Source organism: Vipera berus, assembly GCF_964194415.1.
Source record: "Vipera berus genome assembly, chromosome: Z".
Taxonomy (NCBI): domain Eukaryota; kingdom Metazoa; phylum Chordata; class Lepidosauria; order Squamata; family Viperidae; genus Vipera; species Vipera berus.
The window spans coordinates 26,988,440-27,015,597 of record NC_138205.1 but is presented as its reverse complement, the minus strand read 5'-3'; the positions used below and the strand labels follow the sequence as shown (position 1 = coordinate 27,015,597).

At 38.6% G+C, this 27,158-nt stretch overlaps 1 protein-coding gene across 1 annotated transcript in view; it reads right to left on the bottom strand.

Annotated features, from left to right (window-relative positions):
- The window catches only part of LOC308678888 (uncharacterized protein), a gene marked incomplete at both ends in the record, with an annotated part of 34,984 nt that extends 16,230 nt beyond the window's left edge, over positions 1-18,754 (bottom strand). The window contains one exon of the mRNA XM_081346121.1: positions 17,841-18,754. Within this exon, the coding sequence (XP_081202247.1) occupies positions 17,841-18,754 (914 nt within the window). The remainder of the gene's footprint in view (positions 1-17,840) is intronic.
- Between the last annotated feature and the right edge of the window lie 8,404 nt (positions 18,755-27,158).

Here is a 27,158-nt window from a genome sequence, read left to right as displayed (position 1 = left end):
CGGTAAAAGCCCGGCAGAACTATGTTGGGGCCATCGCCTCAGGACTAAACTGGACAGATTGCACCCTGACCGGGTGGCATCAAAAAGACTGCAACACTGGACCGTGTCAGGGCTAGCAATTGGGGACAATGTGTGGACAAGGAATTACTCCAGTGGAGATTTCTGGGTGCAAGGGGTGGTGATTGATAAAACAGGGCCATTGTCATACCTCATTGAGGGGGAAGGGGGCCGTCAGATGAGGAGGCATTTAGATCAGCTGAGGAAGCGGGCCCCGGAAAATCAACATAGAGAAGTCACTAAAGACAGGGGGCAAACTGGTGACCAGGGAGCCACAACAACACCTGGAAGCCCCCCCCTGTGGTGAGTCCACCAAACATGGAAAGGCCAGGGCCTCTTATGGAAGCACAGGACCAGGGCCACCAGCTGGGAGACTCCATGCCCGGACAGGGAAATTGACAGGAGGAACATGACCAGTCCCCTACCAGGGTAGAGTTGCCACTAAGACGTTCCAGCAGAAGGCGCAGGCCTCCAGCATATCTTCAAGACTTCGTGAGGTCATAGGTCACCAGCAATGGCAAACCCAGCGCCGGGTCAACAATTGTTTGTTCTTCATTGGGGGGGAAAGGGGATGTTATATATTCAGTGTTATATGGTTAGTATTATGGTTAAACTTGACAGCCAGCTGGGCATCAGCTGAGCCTCTCCTAGCAACAGTATGCTATTGGTCCGGCCATTTTTGGCGGGATCCTTGAAGTATGTGGATTGGCCGGTGGCTAGCTGGCAACTGTATATAAAGAGCGGAGCTGTGGAGAGTTCCCCGTTCCAACCACAATAAACCTTAGTTCTAATGCAGCGTCCTGTCATCTGTGTCTGACAGTCAACCCACAATACACAACACTACTTGTCCCAGGTAGAAAACTACCTCCAGGCAAACCAAGTTGCAGAAGATGGGTTGAAGGCCACCACACTGCTCTGCGTGTGCAGCCCAGCCACATTCCACCTGGCCGAAAACCTCTTTGCCCCAATGCTGCTGGAGTCAGTTTCCTACACTGACCTCAAGAAAAACTGGGAGAGCATTTCCAGCCAAAGATGTCAGTGATTGCTTGGCATTTCAAGTTTGAATGGCAGCAGCCCAGCGAAACAGCATCAGAATACATCACGGCCTTGAGGCAGGCCACACGGCTCTGTAAATATTCCAATGTAGAGGAGCAACTATGAGACTGGCTCATCTGAAGCCTAGGAACTGAACGCTCCAGCAGAGACGTTTTGCCAGACCAAATTTAATTTTCATCGAAGCCCAAGATGAAGTAAAGGCAGACGAAGCTGCTGGGGGAGCAGTCCAAACAGTCCAGCCCACCAAAATGATGAACAATGAAGAGACAGTCCACCACGAGGACGCCAAATGCTCAGAAGAATCTTCGGAGGAAGAAGATCCTGAAGTCAACCAGCTTCACAAGCAACCTGACACACAGCACCGCAGCAGCAAATAGCAAGAGAAAACTTACAAGACAGTTCTCTTACCTAGATGTAAAGGTTGCAGCAGCAACCACCAATGCGCTGATTGCAGATTCTGGTAAGCCACATGCAGGGCCTGCAGCAAAACAGGCCACATCACAGCAGTTTGCAGAGCTTGCCAGAGGGACCGGCCACCCAAACACCAATCGGAAGATCTGACCAGGAGAGGTACCGGAGCCCAAGGTCAGTTTAGTGTGGGGTTTTGTAGAAGCCGTAGAAGTGTATGCTACACCAGGGCCTGACGCCCCCTCAACCCTAAACTCAAACTGCAGGTAGAGCTAGAAGGAGTCCCTTGTAAAATGGAGTTGGACTCTGGCTCTGCTGTTTCCATTATTTCCCTGGACACCTTCAATTTCGTGTGGAGTCACATTAGAAAATGGGTCAAGCTAAGGCCCTCTGACATAATTTTAACTGACTTTCAAAACGCTCAAGTCAAAGTTAAGGGGGAAGCCACCTTGGCCATAAAATTTAAGGGGCTTTATGGGCACCTGGATGTCATAGTAGTAGGGGCCAGAGAACAAATCTCATAGGACTCAATTGGTTTGATGCTTTAGGCATTCAAATAACTGGTATCAACCAGACACAATCTGCAAACTTTTCGTCATTTTGCGAGGACTTTGCAGATGTTTTTGATTCAGCCCTAGGAACATACACGGGCCCGCCTATCTCATTCAAGCTAGATCCCAACGTAGTTCCCATGTGGGTTAAGCCTCGAAGGGTGGGAAGAAACGCACACTCCCTGGTTTAGAATTCACATGCCCTTTCAGGGACAGCTCTTTCAGGGACAGCCACTTCAAATGGCTTGAGGTAATCCCAGGTGCAAACATTACTGCTAGGACCATCCAGGTGCTGAGAAAACTCTTTGACACACATGGGTTGCTAGATTTCTTAGTTTCAGACAATGGGGCCCAATTCATTGCTGCTGAAGTTCAGGCCTTCCTAAGAGCAAATCTCATCAGACATGCAATGTCTGCCCCTTTTCACCCGTCCTCTAATGGTCAAGCTGAACAAATGGTGAGGACCATGAAGGAATCACTCAAATGCATCATAACAGGTGACTGGCATCACAGACTGGCTGATTTTATACTCTGCCAACATTCTACGACCTGCACTGTTACAGGCAAAAGTCCTGCAGAACTTCGTTGGGGGAGGTGACTGATCACTAAACTGGACAGGTTGCATCCAGATAGAGTGGCAGCAGAAGAGTCTTGACCAAAACCCCTAAGGGGACTGCAAGTGGGCAATTGGGTATGGGCCAGAAACTATGGACATGGGAATCTGTGGGTTCCTGGTAAAATTACCAATCATCTGGTCCCCTCCAGTGGGGCTGGAGGGAGGGCGAGTTATCAGACGCCACATTGATCAACTCAGAAAATGGTTTCCAGAATGGCCACTAAGCGATGACTTCATCATAAGTCCCTCCCAAAGTCCCCAAGCTGGCAGCCAAGCCAGCCCATACATGGACTCTCAAGACTCTTCCTTCTTAAGCAGTGAGGAACTGGGTGTAGAGGAGGGGAGTCCAGAAGTGCCACATGGATCCCCTGAAGGAGCAAGCCCACCAGACTTTGACAACCACTGTGCCAACTCTGCTGATCAGTATGACTCTGGGGTGGGCCAACCTGGAGACGCCAGTCAGAGAGCATCTAATTCCTTTGACTCAAGTGCATCAAGGAACATAGTGTGCTGTTAATGGAAACCTATTCATTCTGGCTAACTGATGCTATAATGCTAAACCTTGTAATCTGTATTGTTTTCTAACAGTTGCTATGATGTTAAGCCTTGTAACTTATATTATTGCCAAATTATTGCTATGACATTGTCTGTTCTAAGAGAGGAGGGGTGTTATGTATTCAGTTGTAACACCACATGGTTAGCTAAAGCAGCTAACAGCTCTCCAGTAGCTCAGACTCCCTGTCTCCAGAGCTGTTATTGGCTGCCCCTAGGCAGCAATGGGTTACTTCAAACCTATTGGCTGCTGCCTAGGGGCCAGGCTATAAATTGCTGCAAGCTGCAGCCCAATTCTCAGTTCAGATCCTGCAAGCAATAAACCATGAGCTTTGTTGAACTCACTTGCCTCGTCTCCTTTCCTGCACGAAGAACTCACTACACAACAATTACCATACATGATGGACATATAGAATTGTTTGAAATATTGGAAGAATATATACAGTACCATCTAAACAATCTTAGAAATGAAATTTGAGATGAAATCACAAGTGTTTTATTAGATATAAACATAAGATTATATATACACACACAAACACACACACACATATATATGTGTGTGTGTGTATATATATATATATATATATCACAGCTGTGAGAATAATGGTGTTCAACATTAGAAGAAAAATACAACACTGAAAATATCTGATTGGGAAAGTAAATTTGGGGGGTATGCAGCAAAGGCAGAACTAGCAGCATATCATTCAGAACAGAGGTTTAAACAAATTCAGGCAAAAATATGCAAAAGGCAACACAAGACAACTATAAGTACTTATAGTATGGTTTCTAAGAGATTATAGAAACTATAAATACTAATAACAACTATTACAAATTGTTCAAAGTATAAAGAAGGGGGAAGTTAGAAATGAAATAGCCATCCATTTCTCTTAACACCTTAGTATTAAGCATGAAATGCAAGATAAAAACCTCTTTTATATTATAAAATAATTTTGTAATTATCTATTGGTGCAATATTCATCTTTAATTGCACAGTTCAAGCAATCTTATTTTTTGATATTTTAGAAATCAACATTGATATAATGTTTGGGAAGGTTCACCTTACATAAAATACCATAATTCTGACAAATTTCTAGTTTATATTGTATAACATCACTTTATTCAGCTAATACCTGTATCTGTAATGAAGTATTTGCATCTTATAATGAAATAAACAACTATTAGGAGGAAAAAAACCTACAGCAAAATATTGCATGCACTTGATCAATTCTATGATTCAGATGAGGCTTTTTTCTCCTTAAGGTTCTAAATAAAAAAGCATATTAATTAAGAATCCAATTTAAAACACACACACACACACAAATAAGCACATGAAAATTGATTTAACTTGTCCTAAGGAAATTTAACTGATTTAACTTATGCTGAGGAAATTCAAATTCTTGAGGTTATGTTTCCCAAATTGTTTTTCTTGACTTTATTTAAAATATCTTCCTATAATAGAAGATTTTGCTAATCAGTTTTTCAAGTGCTGCTTTGATCTCCTTGTTTCTCAAACTGTAAATGAGTGGATTGGCTATTGGTGACACAATAGAATAGAACAAAGATGCAAGGATTTCTTTGATGGATGATTCTGAGCTTGTCTTCAAGTATGTTAATAAACCAGTACTCATAAACAAGGAAAAAACAGCAAGGTGGGGAAAACATGTGGAGAAGGCTTTGTGCTTCCCTTGGGCAGAAGGGATTTTTTTGATAGTCAAAAAGATACGAACATAAGATGCAATAACTGAAGATGAGAAAATTATACCAAAAATAATGCCACACACAAAAACTGCCATTTCATTGCCATACGTGTTAGCACAAACAAGTTTCAGAGTATGAGTGATTTCACAGAATATCTGATCTATGTTATTTGGCCCACAAAAGGGTAAGAAAATGATGTTTAGAGTGTGCAATGTTGAATAAATAATGCTGCTCACCCAACAGACAGCTACCATACAGAAGCACTTTATTTTGCTCATTAGCAATTGATAATGGAGTGGATAGCATATGGCAATATAGCGATCATATGCCATGACAGCAAGAAGTGTGAATTCTACTACTGCAAATGTAAGTCCCAAAAAGATTTGAACCATACATCCAGAGAAAGAAATAGATCTGATCTGTGTTAAAGAGATATTCATGGATTTAGGGACTGTGATAGAGATGAAGCAAATATCAAGGATGGATAAGTTGGCTAGAAAAATGTACATAGGTTTGTGAAGTTGGCAGTCCAGTACTACAATGGTGATAAGGAGAAGGTTTTCAATCAAGGCTATTAAATAGATCAGTAGAAAGAATCCAAAAAGTAACATCTGCAGTTCATGAATATCAGAGAAATTCAGTAGTAGGAACTCCGTTACTCTGCTTGTGTTCGATGATTCTTTTCTCTGCATAGGAATAAAAAAAAGATGAGAAAATGTATTAAAGACAAATGATGCCAAAAGTTGTTTCCAGAACTGTTTAGTAAAGTTTCCAGTACTTTTGAAATAGAAATGAATGGTTCTTTACATTATTAAGAAAGTAGCCACACAATTGCTGCTCAAGTAGATTGACAGACTTTGAATTTCCTTTGACTTCCTTGTACATGCTTCTAAACTTTATTTATCTTATGAGAAGAATATTTGGTGAAGATTCCCATCAAAGCATGGTTTTCTAGTTTATGCACTCTAATCTTCTACAACAAGATAAATTTAGGATTCTGAAACAGTGGACTGTTTGAATCTATACTATACTGTTTTCAGCAGCTTCTACATCTTTGTAATTGAGTTTCATGTAGAAATTGAGCCAAATGTTTTCAGGGTAATACTGTATAACTTTGGAATAGTTGCTGTGCTTTTGTCAGCATTTCATTTTCAGCTCAGTTTTTTAAAAATGTCTGAGACATTGAATGAAAATCCAATATGCAGAGCATTTAATCTGGTCTCAAACCATATTCTGCATATTCCATTTGTTTAATTTATGGATTTTGAGAAATGCAACAAAACTGAACTTTTGCTTTTAAACTTGGTGATAAAGGAGCATATTAAGTCAGGTTGAGATGTTCTGGGTTACTATGTTTTTCAAGATCAGCCATGACTGTTATGTGATATCAGTTCTATGAGCAGAATCCAACAATTTTGCAGTCGAGGAAGAATTGCTGTTGGCTTCTGCCTTATCATGGCTATTTGCAATATCAGTACTGTTATACAATGAAAATAATAATGAAAATAATAATAATATAAGAAATAATGTGCTATAATAACATATAGCTGATGATGAACCAGACCCAATTCTTCAAAATAAAAGCATTCATTTCTTGTTCAGTCTCTGGGTCTCTCCTTTCACTTATAATTGTATTATTTTGCAAAGTACTTAATTTAGAATGGTACAAATTCATTACACTGAACATATATAATAGTTCTGCTGTTAATCTGTTTTTCTTTTTCTCAGTCTTGTTAAATTAATTCTAATTCAGTCTCACATCAAATCTTTTCATTTCACTTATCTTGCCTTCATTGTTGAATATTGTGTTGCATGGGACAAGGGAAAAGAATGAATCACAATTTATTTTTCCACATCAATTTTATAAAACAGTTGATACGTGGTATTAAAGACTTTTATACAACTTTTATCCAGTTAAGCCTAATTCAATTTCATGTTGTATTAGCTTGATTATACTGTATATCCTACAAATATTTTCAGTAGATTTAATCATAGAAATAACTTTCAATGTTCATTATTCATATATTTTTAAACTATAAAGGAAAGATGAAACTGATATTTAAATTGAGAATTAAAATAAGTTTTGGTACATATAATATATTTGAAATGTAAGCATTAAAATTACATTCAAAACACATACCTTTTCCATTTATGTATCAGACAAGCTGCTATTATTTCAGAATAATCAGCTGTAGAAAATGAAGTTAAAGTACATAGTATAAAATTGTGTCTCCAATCCAAATTATCCTTATTAAATAGATTTAATATTATACACTTTCTGCTAAAAGAAATCGTAATATGCACTCTCACTTTCCAGTGAGTAATAAATGTTTTGAGGGCATTATAATGTTGTCCCAAGAGGACAGTGACATTAAAATATTCATATAATTGCTTATCCCTTCAGTGTGCAGTAAAGTAACTAATCAATTAACTAAAACTCTGAATTATTTTCATGTTGTATCTTCTTGACTTGCTATGCTGTCTCCTATCCACATAAATACATTGAGGATTAGATTTTCAGTGGGAATAGTGTAGCTAAGGACATTTCCTATGCTTAGAAAAGATAGTCTATTGGAATAGAATATAGAAATTCTTGTATGATGCTTACTATTTATTGATTAGGGTGAAAAATTAACAGCAGATGCCATCACTAAAAGTCTCAAATTATGATGATATGACACTTCAGGTAAACTAAATTAAAGAAATTTGGTGAATTAATTTGAAGCTAGAATATTTACATTAGCTGTGTTCAAGCTTTAACTGATTTGGCTCAATGTGGAGGCCTTCTATCTGTTTATTTTATGTTTCTTATATCCCATGTGCTACCCTTTTACAAAAAACTGCCTTATTCTCTAAGGAGCTTTTTGAATTTGGTAAAGCACTTCAAAACAACAGCAAAGAACTAGTAAAAGTAAAGGTAAAGTTTCCCCCGCACATGCGTGCTAGTCGTTTCCGACTCTAGGGGCCAGTGCTCATCTCCGTTTCAAAGCCGAAGAGCCAGCGCTTGTCCGAGGACATCTCCGCCATAAAAAGTGGTATACAGAAAATGGGCAAGAAGAAGATGAATTACAATATTTAACAGCACCAGAACAGTATTCAAGTAACATCCATTTGGTGAGATAATGACTGATTGGATAATGAGTTTTTTTCTTGGTTTTATTCCAGCTGAGTAAAAAGTCCCACTATCAATTTCCTTCCTCTTAATATAATAAAATATATTTTAGGGTAATAATTTATTCATTTTGTAATGAGGGGAATTGACCCATGGTGAGTTGGCTTCAGTGAGTTAGCAGTGGCAAATTGAACATGATAAGTTGGCCATGGTGAGTTGTCCCATGGCAAGTTGACTGCAGCAAATTGGCTGTGGCAAATTGAATATGGCAAGTTAGATACTGTCCAATCAACCAGATATCACAATGGTTGATAAGAAGCAGAAGATGGTGGTGATGTGGTGGTGCCAAATAACAGAAATATCAGGAAAAAGGAGAATGAGAACCCGTATTCAAGGGCCTGAACGGGTACTGGAGATTATATGGAAACTAAAGGTCAAAGTGGTTCTAATGGTGGTAAGGGCATTTGCGGCTATGACTCTAAGCTAGCAGAGTAGCTTCAACAGATCCCAGGAACATCAGAACTCTCTGTTCAAAAGACTGTGGTGCTAAGAACAGTGAAGATACTGCACAGAACCCCCAAAACTCTCTGGCCTCAGAAGAGGACCCAGAATTGAGGAAGAGTACCCATAGGGGTATGAGAAGGTATTTTTTTAAAAAAATCCTAATATACTACTTCCATGAGCCAAATGAGACCCTTGGTCACTATAGCAGGAATCATTTCTGACAAATTTTATTTGAAAGTGGAATCTTTTGTGAGTTTATGCATAGATGCTTCTCATGAAGTGATCTATGGATCACAAAATCCTATGCCTTTTAGTAAGATTTTTTTCCTTGAAAAAAGCAGCTACTGGACACTTTGTGACTCTGAACTCCCACAGATAGAGTCATTTCTAACTATAGGGGCCAGTGCTCATCTCCGTTTCAAAGCTGAAGAGCCAGCGCTTGTCCGAGGACATCTCCGTGGTCATGTGGCCAGCATGACTAGATGCCAAAGGCGCACGGAACACTGTTACCTTCCCACCGGAGTGGTCCCTATTTTTCTACTTGCATTTTTATGTGCTTTCGAACTGCTAGGTTGGCAGAAGCTGGGATGAGTAACAGGCGCTCACTCTGTTACGCGGCACTCAGGATTCGACCGCCAAACTGCCGACCTTCTGATCGACAAGCTCAGCGTCCTAACCCACTGAGCCACTGCGTCCCTTACAGATAGATATAGTTTTATATTGCATTTTCCTATATAGTCACAGGAGCTGAAGATCTGTTAATTTCAACTAGATTTTACATTAAGGGAATACAGGAAGCAACTCTGTTCAGGTAATATTGAATTACACACTGAATTGTCCCAAAGGTGCTTTTTCAAAAATTAACTGGACTTCCTTTCTTTTTCCTTGAAGACGTTTAACTTCTCATCCAAACAATTTCTTCAGTTCAGACTGAAGAAGCTTCTTGGATGAAAAGGAAAAACAAAGAAACTCCAGTTGCCTTTCAAAAAAGCACCTTTGGGACAACCATGACCTGGATGACTGAAAATCTCCATAAATACCCACCGAGTTCTATGTTGGTCATGACCATAGCCATAAAGATTTGACACAGAGTTCTTCTAAAATATAGGATCAAATAAAAAATACATATTCAATATATTCTAAATATATAATACATGTATATACCTAATATTCTATTTCTTCAACAGGTGAGATGTAGGATACAGTGAATTTAATGAAACTCTATTTGTTTTGGAGGAAAACAAAAGCCTAAAGTTTGAGGAAGAGTATCATCATTCTAACTGATAATTTTTCTCAAGCAAAATAAGAAAAACCTCTCAAACTTAAAACAACAAACTTTATTGATTTTTCATCTGATCATATCAAAAAAGAAACAGTAAAAGCAATGCATTCATATTAAAACCAATACAGAATTTTGTATTTATGTAAATGTCAATTTTGTTTTATGTAAATGACCACCCTTCTGGGAATGACATTTTTCTTTCATACGCATGACAGAAAGGAATGTCTTTGTGTATATAAATCTTTTATCTCAATGGAAGAAGTTAATGCAAGGCTAATAGCATTCTATAAGAAAAGGTAAGTTACCATAAGTCCTAGCTCCACAAATCAGTACACATTCCTTCAAACAGTACCCCAGCAGAGCATTGTAAAATCCTTTATGCATGAAAAGGTATTCAGAATCTCAAAATATTAAATATAGAGAGCTTAAACAATAGGCATTAAATATACAACTATCTGTTTCATTCATCAAGGTTATATAAAAATTCACTTGTTGCAAAGCCTACTTAAAGTCAGTTTCTAAACACATTTTTAATAGTTTTCTTCACATTTTTATTTTTCAGGCTGTATATAATGGGGTTAAACATGGGGGTGAGAACACTGCACTGAATTGACACAAACTTATCTATTGTGTCTGAGTAGCCAGAGGTGCGAGAGGCAAGTGTCATATATCTGATGATTGCAGTCCCACAAACCAAGAGGACCACCAGGAGATGAGAAGCACATGTAGAGAATGCCTTCTACCTTCCTTCTGCAGAATTTATCTTGATAATGGAGCCAACAATATGAACATAGGAAGTTATAATTAAAAGAAGGCCAGCTAACCCTAATGCTATGCTAAAGACACAAAAGTACTAGTGCAAGACAGCTGTAATAGCAAACGTAACTCACAGCTGAAATGGTTAATGTTACTAGAACCACAGAAGTTTAATCCAATTAGAAAAGAGTATTAATACAGGAATCCAATAAACCTGACAGCCATGCAGCCAGTACCATAGGGTCTCTGAATCTTTAAAAGAACGTCTTGGCTCAGTTGGCCACTCTCAAGGTACTGTGATTGCTTATTCCTACAAAGATCAGAATTGTGCAAGCCACAGTATTCCCATATGATAGTCTGGATATAAAGAGTATAGATATTTTCAAACTCTGGTATTGGAGAAGAATACCATAGGTGGCCTAGGAAACAAATATGTGGATCATTGAACAAATCAACATACTTTAAATACATTCTGTGAAGGCATCTCTTGAGTAGTCTATAAAGCTGGGAAAGCTAGAAGAAAATAGAAGAGCATGAAGGACTCAAAGTAGTGATGAGTACAAAGTTGGAAGATCTGAAGGACACTATTGGAGACAGTCTCAGCTGGAGAAATGTATGTGGTTGCTGGGAGCTGACACTGACTTGATGACATATAATTGATTTATAGGTTCTGTAAACTAGTACTAGAAAATCTTAATTTTACACATTTTGATGCTTTTTCTTAGGTAGTCTCATTGATTTTACATACTCTATGCAGACTCTTTGTAATATTTCTTATATTAAAGGGGATTAGTATTTGGATGCATAGGATTATGTGGACACAATTTCCCTATACTGCATTTTTACTCTATTCCCATGACAGTCTGAAGGAGGTAGTGTGAGACAGAGGGGCGTGGAGAGTCCTGATCCACAGAATGGTTGATGGTTGTTCATGAATGAATAGCTGACAGCAATGACTATATTTACCCAGTAGGAAGATTTTCCTCTAAAAATAACTGCAAGGGCAATGGGATAATAATAACAACAACAACAACAACAACAACAACAACAACAATAATAATAATAATAACAATAACAACAACAACAACAACAATAACAACAACAATAACAACAACAACAAAAACAACAAAAACAAAGTTGGAAGGGACCTTGGAGGTCATCTAGTCCAACCCCTTGCTCAGGCAGGAAACCCTATACCATTTCAGACAAATGGCTGTCCAGTCTCTTCTTAAAAACTTCCAGTGTTGGAGCATTCACCACCTCTGGAGGCAGTTGTTCCACTGGTTAATTGTTCTAACTGTCAGGAAGTTTCTCCTTAGTTCTAGGTTGCTTCTCTCCTTGACTAGTTTCCATCCATTGCTTCTTGTCCTGCTTTCAGGTGCTTTGGAGAATAGCTTGACTCCCTCTTCTTTGTGGCAACCCCTGAGATATTGGAACACTGTTATCATGTCACCCCTCACCCTTCTCTTTGTTAAACTACACATACCCAATTCCAGCAACCGTTCCCTATATGTTTTAGCCTCCAGTCCCCCAATCATCTTTGTTGCTCTTCTCTGTACCCTTTCTGGAGTCTCGACATCTTTTTTACATCGTGGTGACCAAAACTGGATGCATTATTCCAGGTGTGGCCTGGAAGCATTGTAAAGTGATATTAGTACTTCACTTGATCTTGATTCTATCCCTCTGTTAATGCAGCCTAGCACTGTGTTGGCTTTTTTGGCAGCTGCAGCACACTGCTGGCTCATATTTAAGTGATTGTCCACTAGGACTCCGAGATCTCTCTCACAGTTACTACTATCGAGCAAGGTACCACCTATACTATACCTGTGCATTTGATTTTTCCTGTCTAAATGTAGAACCTTACTTTTTCACAATTGAATTTCATTTTGTTAGATAGTGCCCAGTGTTCGAGTCTGTCCAGATCCTCCTGTATCTTAAGCCTATCTTCTGGAGTATTGGCTATTCCTGCCAGCTTGGTGTCATCTGCAAATTTGTTGAGTTTCCCATCTATCCCCTCATCCAAATCATTAATGAAGATGTTGAAGAGCACTGGGCTCAGGTGAGTTGTAGCCACCAGCCTCTGTAGGAAGGATGGGTCAGTTTAAATGGCCTTCCCCAGGATTTTGGTGGATATGGAATATTTTTACAATGTGTTTGGGAATTTCCCAGCACCCTTGGGGGTAGAGCTGTGGAATACTTTGTTAGGCACTTGGGGGTAGGGGCAGAACAGAGGAGGTCTGAATGCTATGTAGGATTGTTCCTGAATAGTCTCTTCCTGCCTTGCCAAATGTGGATGGGTCCTTGGGTTTCCTGCAATTTCCAAGAGATGAAACAGTGAAGAAATACTTACAATGAAGCTCATAGAATATGATTAATATGACCAGTCTCATGCATGAAACAGAATCATTTCTTTGTCTTTATTTCATCTGCAAAATGTCACCCAACTAATGTTTTTAGAATGTCTCAGTCCCTACTTGAACTACTACTACATATCAGAAGATTTGTGTTCTCATCTAAGCAGTCATGAGAGGCTTTAGAGTTCAAAATTAGCTCTTGGAATTGAAGTAACATGATAAATTACTATTGCTTAACAAACGTTTGAAATTACGACAGACCTCTATGTAAAATGTTGGCTTCCAACCTCATGGTCACATAACCGCTTTTCAGATGCAACCCATCTTTAAAAGTAGTTGCAGTATCCTGTAGCCATGTAAACATGATTTGTGATCTTTTTGCTGGGTTTTTTTTTTGTATTTTTGCCTGTTTTGACCATAGAATTCTCTCAATGATCATAGTGATTTGCTTTATGACCCCACAAAATATATTGTAAAATCATGTCCAGTCACAAATGTGCCTTGACGTATTACCATAAAACCTGTTTACATAATACAAGTAAAGGACTACTTGTATTCCATAATTCTGTAAGGCAAAAGCTAAGAGAAAATATATCCATCTTAAACAAATCAATGGCACACATTTCTTCAGACATTACATCAGGAGAATGTAGCAAAAGATTTATATTTCTTTTTCTTTTTTGCATGGGGGGGAGAAGCAGGGAAAGTGCAGAGGGAAGTATCTTAAAATATTTAATAAACATGTTAATAAACTATGGCCAAATATTTCTGCTGTCATAATTCTTTTGTGTCCTCCACCACCTTGCCCCAAACTACAAGAGTAGGATTTAATGACATAGACTTTCTTTCAAAACAAATATATATTGCATTTATTAATTTTCACAATGCCAATATTGGAGTAAGTTTAAGGATGAAGATAAATAGAACAATGTTAATGTAAAATAATAATTGTAAGTAAAAGAAATTTTAAGAATAAAAGCTTTATTAAATGGATGGCTTAGTTAAGAGCTAAGAGTCTGCAATATTCAGCAGACCACAATTAACCTAGATTCAACTGCTTTTAGTCACTGCCTTATTTTATAAGCAGCTGCACAGAACAGGCAATCTATTACACTGATCAATTGTTCTCACTGTCAGGAAATTTCTCCTTACTTCCAGCTTGGATCTTTCTTTAATAAGCTTTGACACATTGCTTCTTGTCCTGCTTTCAGGTGCTATAGAAAATAAAACAACCCTCTCTTTCCTGTGATAGTCCTTCAAGTATTGGATGCCAGCTATCACATCTCCCCTAACTCTTCTCTTTGGTAGGCTAAATATAATACAATAATGGAGTTGGAAGGAGCCTTGAAGATCTTCTAGTCTAATCCCCTGCTCAAGCAGTAGATCTAGGAAACCCCATTCAAGCAAGGGACTCTTCATCAAAGCAATCTCAAAATTTAGTAAGTTCAAGGGCCTTTTTGAAGTAACTTTATAAAAAGCTTCTTTAGAGCATTTTTATATCTTTGTTTTTCAGACTGTTTATAATGGGGTTTAACATGGGGTTTAAGACACTGTACTTATTACCAATATGATGACCATATTTCCTACTAAGGTTAAAGCAGATTGATAAAAATAATAGGAACAATGGTTGGGGTGGTTTTTTTTTGGTGATCTAGTGGAATGTGGATCACCAGAGAATCTCAAGAGAAGAAATTCAGCCTCAACAGTTTTGTTTTCCATAGTATATTTCTAAATGACATTAATTAATTGATTATGTGGCATCAAGTTGATGCCAAATTCTAGAAATCACATAGACTGATTTTGACCATGAATCTTTGGTTCCAACTTGATCTTTTAAGTCTTCCAACTGTAGTCCCATAATACTGGTCTATGAGGAGAAAGCCTCAGAAATGAAAGTAGCTTAATTTTACCTAAATTGGGTCACTAATAAAGGAAAATTAAGTCCTGAGTATTAATTGTCTCCAGTTTCCAAGAAATAGCTTCAGGTCAAAATTGTATCAAAATAATTAGAAATTACAAGTGGGATATGTGATTATGCTTCATACATTTTCTGCAAAATGTGATACAGCAATACCAACTATAATTTGTTATTGATATCAATAACATAACTTTCCATTCATTTATTGGTTTTTCATGCTTTTCCATGAAAAACTGACAAGCTCTCACATCAGATTAAACAACGTTCCATTGGTGAAATCTGGAGGCCAGTAGCTCTCCCTTACTCTTAGGCAATTCCAAATCCCTGACCAGGTCATTTAGTTCACTTTGTGAAATTAAATGTAGTTCAGGAGGAGCATACAGTGGACTAGTATGGGTCCACAGACATAGATAGCCCTGGATCAGCTGCATCCTGCTCATCATCTTAATCATCATCTGGGTCTAGGAAGAGGATTCTGGTGGATCTGGAATTGGCAAATCTTCACCATAAGGGGTACAGGATGCAGTACAGATTGAAGGTTTAGATATTCCATGGTCCGCTTCTTATTTGTTGAGATCCCTTTTGCAACTGGGGGAACCATGCGAAAAGAGCAGTCACTACTATGACTGGTGGGTTCCCTCCACACCATTGGGACTGTAAAAGGCATGGACTTTTTTTCTTATTTAACCAATGACGCAGATTTATTTATTTATTTTATTTTATTTATTTTAATTCCATTTATATCCCGCCCTTCTCCGAAGACTCAGGGCGGCTTACAAGCTTAGCAGTAGCCTTCATTCTATGTATATGCCTGCTTGTTAGGGCTTTCACACACACCCCAAGCGGCATTATTACAAAGTCATCTTAATTGCCCCCAACAATCTGGGTCCTCATTTTACCTACCTCGGAAGGATGGAAGGCTGAGTCAACCTTGAGCCTGGTGGGATGCGAACCTGCACTAATTGCAGGCAGCTGGTGTTACTTAAGGAGGCATTAGCCCACTGCTCCACCAAGATAAGTTGCACATATAATGCAACAATAATAAGAAGTCCAAATCTTGTCCTGATCCCCTATTTTGTATCCAAAATATACATGGTATGCCTTTTTTTTAACCACTGCTGTCATACTGCACTTTTGAGATGCAAATGTAACCTTGCCACAAACATAGCAGAAGTTATCTGCATTGTTTACATAGTTTTGTGGCACATTGGTTTCCAAGGAAAAATATCACACGACTGTTCCTTGAAAATGTTAGGCAATAACACTTTCACAAGCCACCAGATGTAACTTTATGATGCATAGAACTGACCAAGACAAATGTGCCTTGGAATAAAAGAACAATAAATTACAGTTAGGTAATAATCTTTAGTGTCAAAGTGAAGATAAATTTATACAATTGTATGTGGTACCATTTTCATGGTTCTACCATACTTTGTTGAGAAATTATGAGGCATCAAGATCAAATATACTTGCCTGTGTATAAATCTTTATTGTGAAATATCTTGAAAACTTTAGCCAATCAACACCTTTATCACCTGTTTTCTAATTCATCTAATCAAAATATGTAAATATTAATACATTTTATCTCTTCAGTTGGTAAGTTTTCATTTTTCCAGTATTGGGCAAATGCTATTCTCGTTGCTGTCAGTACATGCAATATTAAATATTCATTCTCCTTCTCATAATTAGATCCTAATATTCCTAACAAAAACAATTCTGGCTTAAATTCTATCAGTCTTTTAGTCATCTTTTCCAACCATGTATGTATCTTAAAAACATTTTTGCTTTAGGGCATGTCCACTAGATGTGATAGTAGGTACCTGGCCTTTGTTTACATTTCCAACAATTATTCGAAGTGTTTTTAAACATTTTCGCTAATCTTACTGGTGTCATATGCCATCTATAAACATGTTATATGAGACTGCTTTAGTCCATCTGACATTTCTATCCCATAGTTTCTGTCAGTCTTCCAAGTCTATAGAATATCCAAAGCTTTTTGCCCATGTTATCATTGTTTCTTTTACTTGTTCTTCTTCCATCTTTAAATTTAGAAGAAATCTATAGAGTTTCCTAAACAAGTTTTCATCTGTTTTTAACAATGTTTGATCAAATTCTGTCTGTGTCAAGTTTCTGACGTATGGGCTTTTCAAGTGACTCTGAGGCATTGTTTACCTTAAAAGTCCTTTATTTAGTCTAATACACCAGCAAATGCTTGCTCAAAGGAATCTGGAATCTGAAATCTCCACCCCCTTGCACAATATATTAAACACAATTCTCCACCTTTCTAATTTTGTCATTAATCATATTCTCCAATTAATTTAAATAATCAGTTTCCCTTCCATTAGAAAACCTGCCAAGTTCTTATCTTCTTTAATTTCAGATGGCCTTGAGGCACAATCCTCCTCCTCTCTCCTCCCAGCCTTAACCCTATCTCTTAAAGCAATACACAAGTTTAACATATGAAATATCTGCTTCTTCATCTCTTGTCAAGCAAGAACATTCGATGTTAGCAGTGTTGACCGTCTGTTATTCATAGAATCCCACTGTCTTCAGTTCTTTTTAATATCACATTTGAATTTGCAACTATGGCCACCATGCTAAATCAATAACTTGTCATTGTAAATCTTGTCTATCTTTCAATTTCCCTTCATTATCCGAGATAAGCCATGAAGTCTTAACACATATGGTATTAATGAATATGGCATTCTATATAAAGTGGGCTCTGCTTGAATATTACTATTGTTTGTTTGAAGTCATAAACAGTAAGTGACAAGATAAAAGTCCTAGGAGTACAATCTGTTCCAAACAGGTTGAACTTAATCCTCTAATTTAAAGGGTGTGGATAAAATTGTAGAAGTGACAACTTCAGTTAGTAATTTAATGAGGCATGCCATATTGTGGTCGCCAGTCTTGCTATTTTTGCCTTAATGCAAAAAAATTAATTTTAATTTTAATTTTGAGATTACTTTTAGTCACTTTCTAAAAAACTTCTTCAGAGCATTTTTTACATCTTTGTTTTTCAGACAGTATATAATGGGATTTAACATGGGGGTTAGGATACTGTACTGGATTGATGCTAGCTTGTCCATGGTGTCTGAATAGCCAGAGGCAGGTTTCATGTATCTAATGAAAGCAGTCCCACAAAACATGAAAACTACTGTGAGGTGGGAAGCACAGGTAGAGAATGCCTTCTGCCTTCCTTCTGCAGAATTTATCTTGAGAATGGAGCCAACAATATGAACATAGGAAGCTATAATTAGAAGAAGGGCAGCAAATCCTAATGGCATGCTAAAGGTAAGAATGACCATTTCATTGGCAAAAGTACTAGTGCAAGACAGCTGCAATAGCAGAGGTAACTCACAGCTGAAATGGTTAATGTTACTGGGACCACAGTAGTGTAAGTCAGTTAAAAAAAGGGTATTGACAAGGGAATCCAGGAAACCTGATAGCCATGCAAACAGTACCATTTGGATGCATAAGCGGTGGTTGATAATGGTGCTGTATCTCAGTGGATTACATATAGCAGCATAACGATCGTATGCCATTGCTGAAAGTAAGAAGATCTCTGTTCCAACCATGAAAATAAAGAAAAAGATCTGAGCTATGCAGCCACAGAGAGTAATTGTCTTTTTAGTAGCCAGGAGATTCTGTAGCATTTTGGGAACCGTTACAGAAGAATAGCAGATGTCTATAAAAGATAAGTTAATAAGAAAGAAATACATTGGAGTGTGTAGTTGAGGGTTAGCTCTTATTACCAATATGATTACCATATTACCTACTAAAGTTACTAAGTAGATTGATAAAAAAACCAGGAACAAGAAAACCTGGAATGTTGGATCACCAGAGAATCCCAAGAGAAGAAATTCAGTCACAGCCGTTTTGTTTTCCATGGAACATTTCTAAGTGAAATTAATTAATTAATTATGTGGCATCACGTTGGTATCAAGTCCTAGCAATCACACATATATATATATATATACTGTCTATGAATCTTTGTTTCCAGTTTGATCTTTACGTGTTCCAACTGTGCTCCTATAACTATTGTAAGTTCATCCATCTTGCCTCAATGAGATGGTAATCTGAAAAAAAAATATTATTTTTTTTAAAAATATGAACTACCCTCTCTAAGCAATTTACAGAGTCAAAATATTGCCCCCTAAAATCTGTGTCCTCATTTTACCAACCTCAGAAGCATGGAAGGCTGAGTCAACCTTGAGCGAGTAGGAATCAAACTGCTGAACTGCTGGTAACCAGCAGTCAGCAGAGGTAGTCTACAGTATTGCATTCTATCCACTCCACCTCCACAGATCATTATGCTAATGGAACAATTTTAATTTCATGAACACAAACTGGTTTTGCAGCAAAATAAAACTAGGCTGCACACTGCAAATGAGGCCACTTTTGTCAACAACTTATATTTCTATTTAACTGGCATTAGATTACAAGGTTGTAATGTGTAAGTTTACCTTCTAAAGCAGGGGTGTCAAATTGTCTGTCCGTGGGCCAGATGCATCATGCCAAAACCAAGCTCACCCCATTCCTGGATAAGGGGAAAAAGTTGTGATACATCATGACACATCATGTGATGTTGCAAGTTTGACACCCCTCTTCTAAAGTAAATGGTGTTTAAAATATTTTTTGGCATTAGTACATACAGATTGTATCAGTGCACTACTACATTACAGAATACCTACATACGTTAATGGTTGAAATAATAAATAATATTATGTATGTAACTATAAGGAAACATTCATTTTAATTAAATTTATTTTATTCATCCAAAAATACTGTGATGGAAAACAAAACCTCTCAGAGTTTTGTTCTGCATTCATTTCAAAATACTCAGATTTTTCCTTTAATCATATTTCTCACTTTCTACAATTTGAACCACAATTTTCAATTAAAAATATTCCACAATAGTATTAAAATATGTCATTTCTAGACAAGTTTTAAAGAATAAGTAGGACCATCTCAATAACTTTCTATAGACTGGGAAGCTAAGCAGATTCAGGACTTGTTATTACTTGACTAAGAGACGTCAGAAATCACTGGAACTATAGGATAGACCAGAAAGTTAAAAAGCATCCCAGGGGAAAGCTTAGCAAATTGCATTCATATTATTGCTTGCAGAACGCATGGATACGTCCATGAATTCAGAATCTAATCTTGATTCCAAAGAGCTTTTACTTCATGCTGAGAACAAATATAGTTTGTATGTTTTGACAATCTAAAAATACATCATTAAATGTAAATTTAAATACATTTTCACAATTTCACAAATATAAAGTAATAGGATAAATTGATCTATGAATGAAAACATGTGGAACTGTATTGAAAAGAAGCTAATTTGGCATAAAGATAGGCTAAAGCTAATATTCAAAGTTGTGTTTAAATATATATGCTTTCTACAGACTTTATTAGATATTTTAATAGAGAAATGATTCCCTGTAGCTTTTTTTTTCTTATAAAGTATGGAATACAAGGCATGGTACTACTTGCATTGTAAGGCTTCTTTCAGATTTTCTTTTTTTAGAAATGGACTACTGACACTTTTAGCTTGAACTAGTATTATCATTTGAATCTTGTTCAATCAATCGGTGTGATTGTATTTAAATGCAGCATAGAAACTGTCTGCAACTTCTTAAACCCAATGTGCCTTTTCCAGGATTCTCTTCAAGGAGTGTAAAACAAGTGTCAAATGAAGGATCTTGCAATTTACACCCCTACCTGAAAGTACATGCAATCATGTTTTAAAACTCAAAATGATGCTATATTGGTTAAAAAGCTAACATTCTATAAGAAATGCAGTTGTTTTTTGTACTTTGAATCATAATAGAAAACAGATAAATCTTATCCTTACCTACTTCATCACTCCCAATTTGGACTAACATGGGCTCAGCTTTTAAAAATAAATATTATTTGTACATATAGAGGGAATAACTTCTTTTGTTTTTTTTTTTGTTTTTTCTAAAATAAGAATTGATTGAGAGAGAGAGAGAGAGAGAGAGAGAGAGAGAGAGAGAGAAAGAGAGAGTGAGAGAGAGAGAAAGAGAGAGAGAGAAAGAAAGAAAGTACCTTCATGGGGAATACACCAGAACAACTATTAGTTAAGAGAGGTGGTATTTTCAAAATAAAACAGAATTAAGTATTATTTCGATTGGGAATTCATTTCCCATTGGATCAATTATCTGAACATATGACTATGCTGGGATTATGTTAAACCTGCACAGCAGAATTCACATAATAGCTAACATTATTTTGTATTATGGGGCGGGGGTGTCTTGAAAACATTAGAGTGGATCTGATAAAACAATGAAAATGGATGAACAATGAAGCAATGACAGAAACTAGAGCAAAGTAGAATGACTGCAGAAATAGAAAATATGAGTCTTATATGAAAGAGTGTGCCCAAATATATTGATCTGCCAAGAGAATGTAAATAAAGTAGATTTAAGGAAGATCATACAGGATCTGCTTGAAACAGAGTGAAGAGAAATATTGCATATTTTCACAGAAATGTATGGAGTTACAATGATGAGAAGTATGAAAAATACTGCATCCAGTTTTGGTCATCACAATGTAAAAAAAGATGTTGAGACTCTAGAAAGAGTACAGAGAAGATTAACAAAGATGATTATAGGACTGGAGGCTAAAACATATAAGGTTGCTGAAATTGGGTATGTCTAGTTTAACGAAGGGACGCGGTGGCTCAGTGGGTTAGGACGCTGAGCTTGTCGATCATAAGGTCGGCAGTTTGGCGGGTCGAATCCCGAGTGCTGCGTAACAGAGTGAGCGCCTGTTACTCGTCCCAGCTTCTGCCAACCTAGCAGTTCGAAAGCACGTAAAAATGCAAGTAGAAAAATAGGGACCACTACGGTGGGAAGGTAACAGCGTTCCGTGTGCCTTTGGCTTCTAGTCATGCCGGCCACATGACCACGGAGACGTCCTCAGACAAGCGCTGGCTCTTCGGCTTTGAAACGGAGATGAGCACCGGCCCCTAGAGTCGGAAACGACTAGCACGCATGTGCGGGGGAACCTTTACCTTTACCTTTAGTTTAACGAAGAGAAGGGTGAGGGGTGACATGATAGCAGTGTTCCAATATCTCAGGGGCTGCCACAAAGAAGAGGGAGTCAAGCTATTCTCCAAAGCACCTGAAGGCAGTACAAGAAGCAATGAATGGAAACTAACTAAAGAGAGAAGCAACCTAGAACTAAGGAGAAATTTCCTGACAGTTAGAATAATTTATCAGTGGAACAACCTGCCTCCAGAAGCTGTGAATGCTCCAACACTGGAAGTTTTTAAGAAGAGACTGGGGCTGGACTAGAAGGGGATTGCACTAGAAGACCTCAAAGGTCCCTTCCAACATTTTTGTTGTTGTTGTTATGTATGATTAAATAAACATACTTAAATTGTGGATTACTTTGCATGGAAGGTTGATCTCTGAATGCAATAAGAATGGAATATTAAAGAATTAAAGCTGGCATGAAAATAAAAACTTAATGGCTCATTTTAAACAGGAACTGTCAGATATTTCTTAGCACAGGGAATAGATATAGACCAGCTTCTGATACTGCACGATTGGCTCAGAACCAAATAATTTGCCCTGACTATTTGACAAATTGTTCATACAAGGAGTATGAATCTGTTTATTGATAAATGGTCAGAGACCAGAAATACAGCACATAAAGTACCATATTTTCCGGCGTATAAGACAACCCGGCGTATAAGACGACCCCCGACTTTTAAGAAGATTTTCAAGGTTTTTCGTCTTATACGCCGGAAAATACTTACATGCCAGTTGCCAAGTGTCCGACACAAGCCCGATTCAGCCCCGTCTGATGCAGATGGTGCAAAGCCTCCCTTTTGAAGCCCAAAGGGGCTTTTCCTTCCACCCACCCATTTGAGAGCACATTTGCAGATGGAGCAGCCGCGCGTCTGGAGCCAAGCCCCACCCAGGAGGCAGTCAGCCAGGTGGGCTCGGAAGATGCGCTGGAGAGGTGGGCTTGGGGCGGCCATGCCGAGGCTGGCTGGTGAGGGCCACTGCATGTTCTGCAGGCGAGAGGGGCGCCAGGCCCGCCAGAAGTCCCCAGAAGTTCCTGGAACTTAGAACGGCCTGACGGTGGGTGGGCGCTCCCTCCCCAGGGGGGATTCAGAGGAGGCGTCCTGCGGGGGGGCGGTGCAACCACCCCACCAGCGCCTGGGGTCCAGCTCCACCCCACAGAAGGCGGCTCTCGGGCCCCTGCGGGGAAGAGGGGCTGCTGGGGGGGCTCTTGCCTTCGAGCTCTGGCTGGGAGGATGCCTCTCAGCCCAGGAGGCTCTTCTCAGGGGAGGGCACGGGGGACGTGCAAAAGGGGCCGTTTCACCTGAGGGCTCCTAGGCCTTGTGGGGGGCGGCAAGGGGGCAACTTTTGCCAATTGCACCTGCGTATACAAGACCCGCAAAGGCAAGAACGGAGGGCCGCCCTGCCCTCCCTGTCCGTTGCAGAGGAGGCGAAGGCCCGACTGGCCCCACTGGCCCTCCCGCTGCTCCCGCACTTCTGCCGGCCCCCGAGGCGCAGCTTTTCCCGGGTGGCAGGCAGTGCCAGAGAGCAGCCGCCACCCCACCACGGCTGGCGCCCCTTCTGCTTCCCCCCAGGCCTTGAACTTCTCCCATTGGACGCAGGGCAGGGCAGCTTCGCCCACCGCCTCTTTTTTACAACTCATGTGCCGCTTCCCTCTCACTGTCGGCCGAGGCGCGCTCGGCCCGGGCTCCCGGTCCCTCTTCCCGGCCGGCTTCCCACCCTACCCCTCATGGAGCTGGACTGGGCGTGCAGCCTCTCGGTGTGGCTGCTTTTCCTGGGCAGCCTGGCGGTGCGGCTCCTGCGCTCGGACCTGTTGCTGAGCCGGCGGCTGCTGCTGCGCGTGAGGCTGCTGGCTGTCCTGTAGGCACTGGGCCAGGCCGTCCTGCCGCTGCCCCTCAGCGCCGCGCTCATGGCGGCTGCCTGCTGGCTCGTCTCGGCCAGCACCGCCTGGCGGAAACGCATCCCCGTGGGGGGGGAGAGTGGTGCTGGTGACAGGTGAGTCCAGCAGGCGAGAGGCCCTCCCCTCGGGCCAAGAGCCAACGGGCAGCGCTGCCTTCGTGTGGGGAGAGCCGCCTGATGCTCCCGCCCAGCCGTGTCCCGGAGCCGCGCCGGAGATAGCTCGGTTGCACAGGGCGGCCCAGCTTTGCAAGAACGGGGACGCTCGACGACCCGGCGTATAAGACGACCCCCCAACTTTTGAGAAGATTTTCATGGGATAAAAAGTTGTCTTATACGCCGGAAAATACGGTATGACTGAAATGCATAGTAAGGGAGCCACCACACCAATAAATACCAATAAATCTAAAATTCATTAATATAGCCAAGACCAACAGTAATATATGAATATGAATGTTTACAACTGGTTTGATTGTAGGTTTTTTAAAACTGATTGTCTTGAAAAGCAGAGATGATGCCTGGGTTGAAAAGAAATAATTCAAGGGCTAGGAAATGTATAAAGGAGGCAAGCACTTACTCTCTGGGCATGTCATACCATTAAAGAAAACAGAGTTGCGCTGAAGCAGAAAAATTCAGAAGCCCAGAACTTGTGAATCATCAGAGTTCAGTCCAGGGTCATACTTAAAGGCTGAAGATGTCAAAGGCTCATACTCAGAGGTAATTATGTTCTTTCCATCAAAGGAAAAGTGCTTAGAGTTTGCTTGTATATAGCTCCATTTGTTGCGATGATTTAATTTGGAGGAAACCCTTCTTTTCTGGAGATAAATGAACTCTCTGTTCTGCTCTTCATAGCTTCTGGATTATCATGACTAGACAAACAACATGTGCAGAGTTTGATTAATTTTAAATAAAAAGTTTGTTATATGCACATTTTTATTATTATTATTAATTAAACTTGGATGCCACTCAACTGTCAACAACACTGGAAGTAATAACCAGGATATAAGGATGAGTGGAAAAAAGCAAAGGAACTTAATCTCCAAAACTTCTGCTAGCCCTAGCAGTGAATAGAAATTTTGCAACCTTTCTAGATATTTCAGTAAAATGCTCTCTTGGAAGCTGATTTATAAGCTTGTATTGCATTTGCTCTCATAACTGATTAAGAAGGGTTGCAATTTACTTGCAGTGCCAGGCATAACATTAAGAGCAGTTTAAAAACATGTGAATCAGAGATGCAGCTTTAGGGTGTGAATTAAGATGCAATTTCTACATGTATCCAGAAGCATCTGACTATTTGATCAGAATTATGAAATGAGTATAGTGACATTGTAACACAATGCAAGCTCCAAACATTACATTCTAATACCCAAGATTTTGATACATACCAATCTGTTTTGATTACAAACAACAACTCAGTCCAATTATTAATCCATTAATCTAGAATGTGGAAAGAGAAAAATAACTTATTAAGGGGCAAAAAATGTTAACAATCTAGGATAAATGATAACTATTTATCTTTTTTCCAAAATGTATAGGAACTCTGGTCTTTCATATATGGCTAATTAATCTTAATTTAAGTGAAAACAACCATGAAATGTTATATATGCTTATTAATCACTTCAGTTTGTTTTGCTTAAGACTGACTCCTGTAGAAGCTTTATAATTTCACCATAAATATATAAAAAACTTTTTTTGGAGTATATTGTAAATAAATATATAAAATCTATGCCATTTATTTAAAGATATGGAAAAAAATCAATTCAGATGCTTTCTGAAAGAAGTACATCAATACATAACTTTGATTCCATATCACTGTGACTCTTCTGTTATTGTATGTTAGCAGAAAATATGAGCAGGTATTGATCTGATTAATTGGCATACAGTGTTTAAAACTAAGCTGAAGATGTCTTTCCAGATACATAACTTGGTAAAGAAGGATATGCATGTTGGCAGTATGCTGATTTCAAAAATAAAATGAATTTCTGCACTATGTTTAGTCACTATAGATTTGAGATTATTTTACTTTAGCTATTTCATGGAGAGAAGTGTAATTGCAGCATCACATAATTAGAACAGCTTTATCCTTATTTTCAATAACTGTAATTCCCTGTTCAATTGTTTGGAATCATCCTTATTTTCTTATAATCCCCAAAAGGCAGATATAGGAGTTTCTGCCTGGCCACTGTAGCAGAAACTCAGGTGTCAGACCCATGAACTATATAGCTGCTGAAGTTATATATGTGAAGAGAAAATTATTCAGTATTTAGCTGTATACCACTGCTATTATTGTTTGAGGTTGTTGTTTCAGGTGCTCTAAGTTTTCTTCGAAGAGTAATTGGATAGTAAGTTAGGCTTTTCTTATTACATTTGTTTTTGTAATGGTTATCTATCTTACTTTTCAACAGACTACTGAAATCAAAAGATCACAAATTCAGTATGGATTTTGATTACTGTATTCTTATCAACTGATCTGTAGTATAGCATGTTGAAGTAAATTATCTTGGGCTCTTTTGTTCCTTCCTTGAAAATATAATTTGATTTGTCTGTATGTATGTATTCATGCTAAGAATTTGGATACTATTTAACACAAATATTGATTAAGGAAATGAGTTTTAACATATTTGTAGCATAGAAGTGGCATTTAGAGAAAATTGTAATGAATTCATATATTTAACCAAGTCACTCATGTTCAGTGTTGAAATAAAGAAAAATATTAAGAATGAACCTGGAAGCAGCTACAGCAGCTTAAAATTCTTGGAAAACAGTAGAAAAATATTGAGCTGCTGTTTTGTATATAGATTGTATTTTTTTTTGTTAACTGAATGTCTACAAGAAAGTGCTTAATTATTTGAATGTCTTTGCACAGTTTGAAGATTCCCTTCAAGATATGTACTACATTCTGGTCATAATATCTGGATGTGGAATATCTGAAAGAATTGAACAGAGCAACGGGACCTGCAGTCACTTCATTAAAATATAAAGTGCTTCAAAACTTTTAATTTAGAATGCTGTGTGCTGATTGTGAAATTTAGCTTATTCAACAGACCACAATTAAAAACAATGTGAGTTATTGTGATACAATGGATTAAGTGATGTCAAACTGCTTTTCCTATTTGTTGCACAAATAAGCATATGAACATAAATAATCACATTGTGATAGCATTGTAACATGTTTTTTTTGATAGAGCAAGCAAAAAGTGAGGGTGCAGATTACATTATGTGACTGTAGAGATAAATGGTGTTAGATTCTATGTATTAAATGATGTCAGCTTGGTAGATTTTCTGACCATTAGGTGAGCATTCTTATTCTGTTTTTTTAAGATTAACTTTTGACACA